The 12723-nt window shown below is 41.0% G+C and overlaps 1 protein-coding gene across 1 annotated transcript in view; it reads right to left on the reverse strand.

Annotated features, from left to right (window-relative positions):
* EP400 (E1A binding protein p400) overlaps positions 1 to 12723 on the reverse strand; it is a 62988-nt gene that overhangs the window by 26253 nt on the left and 24012 nt on the right. Inside the window, exons 21-27 of the mRNA XM_065417506.1 lie at positions 11228 to 11414; positions 9914 to 10080; positions 7998 to 8152; positions 7227 to 7463; positions 6010 to 6174; positions 4751 to 4918; positions 627 to 721 (exon numbers count right to left, since the gene is read on the reverse strand). Coding sequence (XP_065273578.1) covers positions 627 to 721; positions 4751 to 4918; positions 6010 to 6174; positions 7227 to 7463; positions 7998 to 8152; positions 9914 to 10080; positions 11228 to 11414 — 1174 coding nt within the window. The remainder of the gene's footprint in view (positions 1 to 626; positions 722 to 4750; positions 4919 to 6009; positions 6175 to 7226; positions 7464 to 7997; positions 8153 to 9913; positions 10081 to 11227; positions 11415 to 12723) is intronic.

The following is a 12723-nucleotide window of genomic DNA, read 5'->3' on the forward strand; positions in this document are numbered from 1 at the left end:
GCTCACTTCCATCATAACTTTGAATTTCCTTGCTTTTGTTAATTTAAAGTTTCTTTAATGTTTCATAAAAAAATATTTTGTTAATTTATATGGAACATTCCAATAAACGTATGAATTTCCTCAGATTCATCCTATGGAAGGCTTCTCCAAAAGTTGCATAAAAGTTTGCTGTCTCCCCATATTTTTATGGGTTTTTCTAAAACGAATTTTAAAAAATTCATCTATTTCTAAGCTTCCTCCATGTTAAGAACATACAGGGAATTTGATGGTTCTCATAACTGTTTCCGCAACTGGAGGAAATTGTGTCTCGCTGTGCATTATTACATACTTATGATCTATTTACTATGTAATATCCTGTCTGCCAATACACACAAGCAATCCATTCACTGCTGTGGAGCTTTACGTAACAAAATACGTTTTCATTAATTCCTAGCCTGTTTTAAATTCAAAAGTTTAAACAAAATCTGAAACACTGAAAGAAATTGTTTTGCCTACCCTATAAATCAAAACTGCTATATATTCCAGCTGTATTTATTTAGTTTGTAAATTTTATTCCCATACTCTTGGAATTGATAAAATATTAATTCTGAGAAGTTTTGTTTACACTGCAAAATAATTGCAAGTACCTGTGATTGTCCACCATGGGTAGGTGCAGGTTTTAATGTTGGTCCTGTGTCACCTGATGTTAAGTTAGTAACTGCAGTTCTACCTGGAATACAAACTAAAGATAAACCAAGTGTTTATATGTATATCTGCAGATATGTATCTATAATGTATAGAACCTCTCAGTCTTTAAGGCAATATAATATTCCAACAATGTACCAATCTTGTCAGGATTCAAACAGCTGACAGATGTTCATACCAACTGCTTAAAAAACAAACAAAGCCCCCAAGGCAGAACAAAAGGACCACTGAACAGCCATCAAATACTAGCAAGCCAAGTTGGATTAGGACCAGTGACAGAGGTGAAAAGTTGCATATCCTGGTTATTCTCATTTCTGTCAGAAATTAATCTGTTTATGCTTCTACTTCAGTATACATACTGCAAGAGCTTTATCCATTTAAAGTTCTCTTTGGGGAAAAAAAGGCTTTGCTTTTTGTCTATCGCTTTGCTCATTTAGCTTGCTTTTCCTTTGGTGAGAAGGTCTCATTTGTCTACAGGACAGATCTGAAGGGAAAAGTTGTTAAGTTTACAAGATAATACAGAGGAGGAGGAGAAATTGATTTACAGTCAGCTGGACTGGGCTTGTACTGAATAACCTTAATTTTTGTCCTCAGCTCCATTACTAGGACTTGGATTTATCTTCTCTTACTAGTGCATGTGATTAAAAGTATGGTATATCAAATTATTCTATTGTGTTTAAAAAACCTAGTTTTGAGTCTCACTTTATAGGATTGTCAAGTATTCGCCACCATCTTATTGTTTTAAAGATGGTTTTGGTAAGTCTTTTCTGTATTTTTTCCCCATGTATTTATTTGTTCAGGTAAGAGCAACATGGAAGAGCCAGTATTACTGTTAGGATTTTATATTTAGGCAATTCTTTTTATACATTTACCATCTAGTATCTGCAGTGTATTGCTTTTGCAGGATTTAAGCAGCAGAGAGATGTTTAAATGTGATGGCGAACCTAAGGTCACAACAAGTACCTTTGCCATAATAATTTGGCTCTACATGAAGCATGTTGTTACAAACATGTTAATATATTGCCAATATTCATGTAATTATTTGTCTGTGTTCCTTCCCTTTCCCTACATATTTTGAATCACAAAAAATTATTGTCCTGTAAAGGAACACTAAATGTGTTCAAAAGTCGTGAGGGTGTTTTCGTCTTTCTGAATTTGACTAAGCAGGTGTACAATCAACATTTCTGAGCAATGCCATTGCCTGGGTTTTGCTTCGCTTATGCAAAGACCTGGTGCTTTCATGATCTTGTGTGTATGCCATTTGCAACATTATTGTATTAGTCTGACAATTCGATAACTATCCAATTTTTAAAAAAAACAAAAGAAAGAGTGTCCTGCCAGATAAAACGATGCTGTCATAATCTTAGGGATCTCATAGTAATTTAGCTCTTCTTTCCAAAAATATATCAATTCAGTATTCATACAATGAAACACAACATTTATATAATTAAAAATACACCTAATACATCTTTTTGTATAACACCTTTGAATCATCTCACAGCATGTGTATGAATGCAGTTGTTTGCAAGTTCTTTCCCAAAACAGCTAAAAGAATATTACACAATAACAGTAATGTAAATAAAACTACATGCAATGTCAAGGATAGCGTTCACCCAGTGGCAACACTGTATTCTTCTTGATTTCTAAGCAAGATGTATAGTTTCCTACCACACGCTGCTCACCAGCACTGAATGCTCTCAATAGAAAATTAGTACAAACTCCCTGCTACTCAATATGACACTGCATTTCGGGACTGAATTGATACACTAATGAACAATTAGACTTAATTAGCCCAATCTGGTGCAAATATATTATACAGTTAAGAGGAATAATCAACTGTAAGAAGCAAAGAGAGGACATCTTCATGTTTCCACATTAAGCAAACGAGCTACTCTGAGCTTCCAGCATACATTCAAGTTTGCAATATACAGACACAAACTAAGCAATTATGGCTTCCCATCATCTGCAATAGTGACATTCACTCAGCATTTAAAGCAAAGTCTTGAAAGTCAAAATAGGTGCTTAAAAGATGAATCACAAAAGTCATTCTTTATTTTTCCTTTATAATATATAAAAGTAGCCTCAGTAGTTTCAGAGGGACTCTTCTCTCATCTTAAACCCATAGAATGTTTAGGCTTTTTACTTTGGAAATATAAGGTCCTGAGAATTACCTGTTTCAGAGTAGCAGCCGTGTTAGTCTGTATCCTCAAAAATAACAGGAGTACTTGTGGCACCTTAGAGACTAACAAGAATTACCTGTTTTCCTTGGAGGACTTTAGCAATATTAGTGGTACTGAAATTGCACTGAAACGTGGTATCCCGGCTGGAGGATGAAACATTAAGCTATACCACCTTCCAACCTAAGACTGGACATTCCCTACCTCCTCTCTCCCCACAAAAGTTCCACAAAAAAGAAAAAGTCAGGATCTGAACCTCACAGCCATCTTAATGCATGAAAAAAGGATCAGTAAATGGACTTCTTTTAATTATTATTTCGCAGGTGACCTTCAATTAGGAGGTGACTATAGCAAACAGCATTTCTAATGGACAATCCCAATAACTGCATTTCTTGTCAGTTAGTAAATTGCTGTTTTGTCTTAAAGTCAAAATGGCACAGGTACCCCCTAGACACCCAGTTCTCTGTTGTTTCTCCCGTTAACATCTTGATCATGTTTATAAACAAGGCTGCCAAACACCTGACATGTATGTACAAGGGGGCAGAGCCCAGAAAACAAAAGGTCAACTAGAAAAGGCAAGTACAGAAAAAAAGATCAGTTAGTGAAGTCACTACTGGAAAGAGGAAGCACATAAAAGATTACCCAACGCCCTCATAATATACAATAGATCCCACTTATTAGCAACCTCTCAGTTCCCAGCAAAAAAAAAAAAGGTTGCCATTATCTGGAAGCTGTCAATAAGTGGAAGGCAGGTTTGTGGGGCTGCAGCCAGGGAAGGAAGCACTGGGACATGCTTTCTCTGGCTGCAGTCCTCCAAACCTGCCTGTGGCCAGTGCTCCGCATGTCCCAGCACTTCCTTCCCTGGCTACAGTATTGTAAACCTGACTGCAGCTGGGACCCACATGAGAGATAAAGGGCTGCTGGGATGCACATGTTCCCACCCAGCTGGTGAGCCCCTGCGGGAGTCCCAGCACTACGGGCTGGGAAGGGAGGCTATAGCCCAAATGACAGGACTTTCCATGGGGACCAGGGGTGATGGAGGCCCATGGAGCTGCATGGTCTCTCTCCATGCACTCTTGCGGCTGTGCCTTACCCCGGCACATGGGGTGGCAGCCAGGGAAAGAAGTGCTGATTTGTGCCAAACTCAAGCCTCCAGTGCCAGAGCAAGGCACAGCCCTACAAGCAAAGGAAGAGGTGCTGTGCAGCTCCAGGGGCCCCCAGTGCCTGAGGAAAGACCAGGCATCCAGGCTACAGCCTCCTTCCCCATTGCTGCCCTGCCCACAACCTCCCCTCCCAGCCTGCAGCACCTGGACTCCAGCAGGGGCTTCCACATTGCAGAAACCTGCATGCAGCTGGGGCCTTTCTTCACCAAAAAGGTTAATAAAGCAGCATGCCTGTTCCCAATCTCTAAACCCATTAAAGTCAATGGGACGGCACTGGTTCCCAGCAAAATGTTGCTACTAACTGGAATTTGCTAATATCAGGATTGCTATTAAGAGCATCTGCTGTAGTAAAAAATAAGCACCTAGATTCTACTTTGAAAAGTGGCAAATATTTTAAAACTTACATTTTACTATCCAGGGCAATTTGGTTTTAGAGACAGCTTGAAAAGAGAAATTTTGAATACACAGGGCAGCCTCAACCTCTCTGAAGCATGCATTTTTTCCATTCTGTTTTGGTTTAAAGATTTGTGTTCGTTTCCAGTTTAGGTAACTCAATCCCCGCCACTTAAACAGAACAAAATAGCTCAATCAGTTAGCTAGTCCATGTTTCTGAATTAACAATGACAATTACCTGGTACCAATTAATAAGCAACTTGAAAAACATAAAAAGCAATTTTGCTAGGTAGATGTCAAACTGGAGACATAACTTCACGACAGAGCACCTACCTTGCTGCGTTACTGCTGTAGAAGTTGGCACACCTGCTTGGTGCTGGTTTCCCAAAGCATTCAGAGCATTTTGAACAGTTCCTGCTTGAGAGACTGTCTGCATGACAACTGGGCCCTGAGGCCGCAAGTACTGCTGGCCTGGAGCCGAAACAATTTGAAGAACACTTCCTGCAATTGTGAGTTAAATGAAAAAAATGAGTCAGTGCAAAAGACAGAAGAGCCAAGAGGCTTCTCCGGCAGGGTGTATTACCGCAACAGGTAATGCATACCCTGCTGGGAATATCTGATTCCAAGTGAATGAACACAAAGGTACTGTTCATCTAATGCAAGAATTATTCATCTGAAACTAATCAAAGGAAGTTCTTAAAATTACCTCATTTCCTTACACGCCAGAAGGAAAAAGCAGCAAGGTATCAGGAATCTATGTATTTGTTTTTAAATTTACTCCCAATTATGTAATATCTTTCCCCAAATATACAATATTTTAATTTTAATTTTGCTGTACATCTAATTTACTTACTGGATTCAAAATTTAAGATTTTCTGCTGTGAGGACAACCACCTACATTTTCTCTAAGTTACATATAGAAATATCACCACTTAGGAAAGGAACCTCATAGGTTAAATCATTCTAAAACTAGGATAAGCCCATCACCTTCCCTCCCCAGTTACATCTACTTCATGGGCCTAATTAAAGCCTCTTCTTTTGCAGCTGAGCAAATTTCCCCAGAATTTGGGAGTTCACAAACCCCAGAACCTCCATAACCAGAGCCAAGAGGGGCTGTTTCAGAGCAAGAATATTGTATGCCATGTACTCTGCACATAGCAGTTGCTGGGTTAAAATAGACACACATTAGTTTATAATGGAGAGGTTAAAAAGTAATGTTGCAGAAACAAGGTTAAAGATTACTTGAATTTTGCTCCACATGACTGTGTATTTAATTTTTAATTAAAGCATTACTTTATTCTATTTGTACAATATACATATAAGAATATATTCATGAATGAAATATTCAAATAAAATTTATAAAAATGCTGTAACCACATTTCCTCTAACAGGTGTATATTTTTTCTAGAGAGATCTACCTTGCTGCCCCTCACAGTACAGAGAACAGACACAACAAATGGTATATCAATGGGAAAAAATACCTCCTTTTTTAATATGCTTCAAGTACAGCAATGAGGAAAGCCTTCCCTGTCCCAATGGTCTAGTGTATCAGCATTAGAAAACCCACTGACTGAAGCTGGACAGAAGAGTACCTTGCAGCTGCAGAGGCTGCCCTGCCGTCAGCTGGCGGAGTTGGCTGTGTGATAAAGTAAATTTATTCCCTTGAAACTGCAGTGTTACAGGTGTCTCTGGCTGTGCGATTCTGCCTTGTGCTGATGCTATGGAGGCCAGGTGGGCTATTTTTACTACCTCACCACCTGTTAAGGAGGGAAACATACATTAATGAATGCCCTTCTGTTCCCACAATTCTAAATGTTGGTTAGTAAACTGGTGCTGAAGCGCCTTCCATGCATAATTATATAAAGTGCTTCAAAAGTGTCATATAAAAGTTCAGCAGGTATTGCTTTCTGTATTTGTTGGACAGACTGGAAAAAACCGATCATTTAAAATTAAACATCAACATTTGAGAAGTTATCCTTTCACTTTTAGTAGCAAAAAGTGTAAGAGCTACCTGAAAACTCATGTGACACTTTATAACAGAATAAGTATACATATTAAAGTGATCTCCACTGCCTTTTCAAGAGCACTAAGAAAGGTTTAAAGAAGAGACAAAATAGTCACTCAAAATAAAATGAGAAAAAACACATTTTAAAAAGCTTGAAGATTAAAATGTGCTGCGTAAGCAAGATTTATATTAAGTGAGCTGCACTTTTAGACAAGTCAAAAAGCTCTAAAATTATAAGTATCAAGATTTTTCTGATTTAAATGCAGAAAGTTTACAAGCAAAAAGCGTCAAGTAAAGTTACAAAATGGTGGCATGAAACTTAGCTTTTGTAAAGGCAGTGCATTACCCCAGAGAGAAAATTAATACATCAGTGCTCAGTATTCTATATACATGCTAGTAGGCAGGGTACATACAACCTTAAAGCAAAGCCTCACTGCTTTTCTCTGCCTAACAGTTGTGACTTTTGTCTCTGCGAGAGAGGTCTTTAAGCAGATGGATTAGTGTTTAATATGAAAAGAATAATTAGGATAGAGCTAAAACATTTGGTCTGAAGGAAGTCTTGCCAGCAGAGGAAACATGCAGAAATAGGAGATTAAGTTGACACCACTAATGTATGTCCACAGCAATTCTATTGTTTCTTATCCAATTTTTGATTTTCCTTGGTCATAAGCAGCGTAGTGAGCAAGGCTAATCAGAAGAGTGAGAAAAAAAAACAAAGATTCTGTACACATTTTAGGGTGCCTAGTAACTTAACCTCATTGTAGTAAAAAGGTGGGAGAAACCTTGAAAGGGGAGGCCACTTACTAGGCAACCGTGCCTGGGCCTGAGAGGTCAGTACCAGCCTCTGAGGCAGCACACTTTGTTGGATGGTGTGCGAGGGGGCCTGTGGCTGGGTCTGGCCTAGCTGTGAGGCCTGTGCAGTGGTCTGACCCCGCTGTTTCACAGGATTGGCTGTGCTAGTTGCTGTGGTGAAGGTCGCTGCTGGCTGGTGTCTTGGAGCACTGGTAGAAGCCTGAGTTGTCTGAAACTGTGCTGCTGCAGCTGCAATCAATAAGGTTTGTTTGTGCAAGTTGTTAGAGGTTTTAACTCCATTGTTTTAAACAACCTGCATTAAAAAGAAACCTTCCAACAGGATATTAAAATGGCTAAAGGAATGGCTTTTCCTTACAGACTGGGATTTCTACCCATACCTATCACTCCATCCTATTTTTACAACAGTACATAATCGGTAAGCATTTTTTAAAAAGACTAAGTATATATACAAAACATTGTAAATCCCTAAATTCAACAGAACATTATATACAACTGGGGATTGAAATACCAATTGTGTCACAGTATATTTCATGCATTATCAGTTAGGCTACACCGGATGAGCTTTGCACTACAATGGTAGGTCACACTGTAGCAACTAGTGGAGGAAATTTACTGGCTATTAGTTTGTTTTTATTTTATTTTTTTAAAAGCCATTAGTAATCTAGACCACCAAGCTAGAGGAAAGAAGAGTTCTATTAACAAACTAGCTTATGTCAGTACAGTCAGAGGTTTAACTAACTAAGGTAGCAATACCTTTCTTACCTTGATTCGCAGATACTGTAGCAATGGGTGATCTTCCTCGTACTTGTCCCTGCTGAGTTACTGTTGCTGTGGTCACTGTGCGCTGCACTTGAGTACTTGGAAAAACTACAGTCCTGCCCTCAGGCTTCTGCCCATACTGAACTGGCTGAAACAACCTGCAAAGTACATGCAAAATAAAAGCTTAAGAGAAAATTATTAACCAGGCCTTTAAAACTCCACTCAGCTTTCCCAGGGGAACAGGGAGATCAAGCCCATCTATGCCTGCTAAATTTAAGCTTTCCTTGAAACTTCCCCCCCCCCCCCCCCCAACTGATTTCTGCAGACCAACAGCTCCATTGCCTCTGCTGCTGTTCACAGCTTTTCCAAGAGCAGCAACAGCATGACACTGAAAAAGAATCGGATTGGCTTCACTAACTACTATTCAAAAACCTTGTGGACAGCAGTGAAACCAACTAGAAATCGCTGACACTGTTGCTTGGGAAAGCTATGACCTGTAACACATAGGTGTGGAGTTGTATGAGGAAAGGAGAAGTCTTAAGGAGGAGAGGAGCAAAGATATCCTGCCACTCTACACAGCTAAGGAGAAGGAAGAAAGACAAAAGGGAAAGTTCTTTCTCCTTTGCAGATGTTTGCATCTACAAGGGAGCATCTGAACAGGACTCAACACTGGTAGAAATTCCAGCATCCCACTTCTGCCTTCACTGATCAGTCTCTTATCTAATCATATTTGATACCAGACTCTGGCTGGTAGATAGCTGATAAAGTTTGCAAGTCTTGTTATTACATACTAGAAAACCTACATGTATGCAGAAGTGCTGCAAAATCTGTACAAGGGGATAAATTGCCACATTTCTTTCAACAGCAACTCCAAGTGATAGGTTCTAGCATATACTTGTGTAGTACACATGCAGAAGAATTAAAACTACTATGATGGGCTGCAAGAATCGGGGCAGAAAGCAGGAGAAAGAAGGAGGTCCTCAGAATTTTCAAAGGGAAGTGGGGTGCCCCCCTATGGCATCTCTAGAAAGAGAACCTCTACAACTTCCAGATTCTTCAGTACATTTGTTCCTTACAAGAGAAATACTGTTAGAAAGCATACCACTGTTTGTTCCTATGCTACTGCAGACACAGCTAAATGCCTGAAGAACTACCTGCAAAATATTCACTAATTCTGCAAGATTTGCTTTCAGTATTCTAGGATTCCTAGAATCAAAGGCTATTCACTTCTATATTAGTGTGAACCATAACACCACACTAGCCAAAGTAAAAATTCAGCAACCCTATAGATTGACTCAAAGTGGATCTCAGGGCTTGTCTACACTGTGCTGCACTGAGGACTATGGGAGTGTGAACTGCAGAACGCGATAAAATGTTGCGCTCTAACTGCCTCACGTGGATGCTGCTGGCACAAAGTAAAAGGTACCTACCTAGCGTTAACATACATTAACACAAACTAGGTACCTTTTAGTTGCACCAGCAGCACCCACACAAGGCAGTTAGGGTGCAACATTTTGGTGCCCTATGCAATTCACAGCTCCACAGTCAACACTGCGGCACAGACATAGCCTGTGTCTTGTGTTTCACAAAGCAGCTCCATACTACATGCTTGTCGTGAAAGTGCGTCATGTCATAATGATGTTTGGTTGTTGATCTAGAGCCCGAGTCTGCTAAACTAACCCCTATTATCAGTTTATAGCACGCTAAATGTGCTTTACTAAACCAAAATCCTAGTTTTATGGGCAAACAAGCTGAAAGCGTGCCATACAATACTAACAAAATACAGAGTATGATGAACCTATAAACTCGATACAGGTAGAACTCAGTGACAGATGATTTCTGACAAGTTTAAGATGAACTGCATTCCTTTTTTAAAATTCTAGCTCAAAGCAAGCATTTTCATATGAAGTTGGGTGTACCTGCTTGGTTTGAGCTTCACTGGGTTGGGTCTGGCTGGATGATGAGGGGAGCTGTAAATCTCTTCAATAAGCTTTCTGGTCACCTTTTGTTTTGGCAGCACTTGTGCTTCGTAGTGAGTCATTTTATTTTCTACCCCAATCAGATCAAAAAGACACATGTCTGTATCCTAGGGTTATTGTGAAACAATAAGGTTTATAAATCAGCACATAAAAATAATAAAGTTCAACATAAATGATACAGAATAACTAGACTCATCTTTTGGCTGTTAAAAGTGAAACTAACATTGCTGGTTTCTCTCATTTACAGCATATATTTCGGGGGGGGGGCGGGGAGAGAAATCAGGATTTTTATTTTTAGCTAATAAAAGTTACACTGAAAATGCCAATTCTCCAGGTATTTTTTTGGCCATAACTACAGTTGACAGTCCCATCTTTAGTGTTAAATTGGCTAGGAGAGGAATTAAACTGATAGAGTTAGAGAAATCAGGATTTAGATAAAACAGAGTTGCAGTTTTCCTGATATTTCAAATATCATCAACTGAGCTAAATACCAGCAAATACAGTTTGTAAATATAAAATTAGACTACAGGGCATACACAGATTTTTAACAGCGTGGAAAAAATGTTCAACTGTCTTTCTAACATGCCCATCATTACGTAGGCATAGTACATACTCATTAAAGACAGCAACAAACCCAACCAAAGGGACCATGCCTTCACCTATTAGCCTGCTTTCTTAAGGTGAAAAGGTTGTTTCTCCTTGCTCGTCTAGAGCGACACTACTTCTTTGGCAATAAGCCATCCCAAACATCACCATTTGTGCTAACACAAGAACAATAGTGCATTGAATCAGAAAGGTCTCACCCTTGTGTTAAAAAAGGAAGTCATACTGTCCCATGGCTATTACAAATCCTGAAAGCAGGAAAATTAATTGGAACCCTGTAATTAAATATACTGCTACAGCCTATCCAGATTTTCTTCTCATTTAAGAGTGTATTTTTGGGCATAGGAAAGCTCCTGAAGACAAGAAATACATAACAGTAATGCAAAATGAAGCCAATTTCTCTTCGGACAGCTGGAACATGAATGCAAACTTATTACTCAACCATTTCTTAAAACTCATACTACAGGGAGAAAGAGAAATGTAGTAAACATGTGTTCAGTTAGGTGGTGGACTCCGAATAGCAAATTCATTCCACTTATAATCTATAGTTGGGCTTGCAGCACAGTCCCATGAACGAGAGGCTGATGCTATGTTCACTAAACACCAACATTCTGCAAGGGCCATTTTTAAACAGTTCACTTTTCCACTCACCTCCCAAAGATCCCGGTCTAGTGCTTTTAGTACCAAAGAAGCAGTTCCATATTCTAGTGCCTCTGATACATATGAGGAGCTGGAAAGCCTGGGATTTATCAGGTCAGGGTGATTACAAATCCTTTGCAGCTGCATCAGAACGTAAAGGACACTGACAAAATGTCCACTTTTAAGAGCTTCCTGGGTTCTATAAAAAAAAAAAAAACCATATATATTGTAAATTTCTCAGTTTAAGCATAGTTTTTATAAAGCCTGAAAGAGACGTCATTGAACTCATAGGGCTAGAATCTGAAGTGTAATGTGTTACATAGCAATCTTAGGGTACGTCTACACTTACCTCCGGGTCCGGTGGTAAGCAATCGATCTTCTGGGATCGATTTATCGCGTCTTGTCTAGACGCGATAAATCGATCCCGGAAGTGCTCGCCGGTACTCCTGCTCCGCGAGAGGAGTACGCGGAGTCAACGGGGGAGCCTGCCTGCCGCGTGTGGACCCGCGGTAAGTTCAAACTAAGATAGTTCGACTTCAGCTACGTGAATAACGTAGCTGAAGTTGCATATCTTAGTTCGAAGTGGGGGGTTAGTGTGGACCAGCCCTAAATATATACTTAGGTTTTAAATAGAGAGATGTTCCAGGAGTATTTAGTGTAACACAATATCATTTCAAAATATGTGAATGTGATTTTGGAATTATCATGAAACTGAGGAATGAAGGACACTGTCAGAAACGGTCTAAACCAGGGGTGGGCAAACTACAGCCCGTGAGCCAATCCGGCCCTTGAGCTCCCGCTGGGGAGCGGGACGTGGCGCTCCAGCGAGGGAGCAGGGTTGGGGAACAGTCCGCGTGGCTCCCGGAAGCAGCAGCATGGCCCCCACCCCGGCTCCTACGTGTAGGGGCAGCCAGGGGGCTCCGGTCCACATGCTTCCCCCACCCCAAGCATCGCCCCCACAGCTCCCATTGGCCAGGAACCGCAGCCAATGGGAGCTGCAGGGACGGCGCCTGTGGATGGGGCAGCGCGCAGCAGAGCTCCCTGGCCGCGCCTCCATGCAGGAGCCGGAGGGTGGATGTGCCACTGCTTCTGGGAGCCACTTGAGGTAAGCACTGCCCAGAGCCTGCACCCCTGAGCTTCCCCTGCGCCCCAACCCCCTGCCCCAGCCCATATCCTCCTCCCGCTCTCCGAACCCTTGGGTCCCAGCCCAGAGCACCCTCCTACACCCCAAACTCCTCACCCACAGCCCCACCCCACAGCCCGCATCCCCAGCCGGAGCCCTCATTCCCCACCGCCCTAGACCAGAGCCCGCTCCTCATTTCCGGCCCCATCCTGGAGCTGGCACCCCCAGCCAGAGCCTTCCCCCACTCCCGCACCCCAACCCCAATTTGGTGAGCATTCATGGCCCACCATACAATTTCTATATCCAGATGTGGCCCTCGGGCCAACAAGTTTGCCCACCTGATCTAAATAGACAGGTTCTCCACCCCACAACTCTGTCAATCAGC

The sequence above is a fragment of the Emys orbicularis genome, chromosome 16, assembly GCF_028017835.1.
Source record: "Emys orbicularis isolate rEmyOrb1 chromosome 16, rEmyOrb1.hap1, whole genome shotgun sequence".
Lineage (NCBI taxonomy): Eukaryota > Metazoa > Chordata > Testudines > Emydidae > Emys > Emys orbicularis.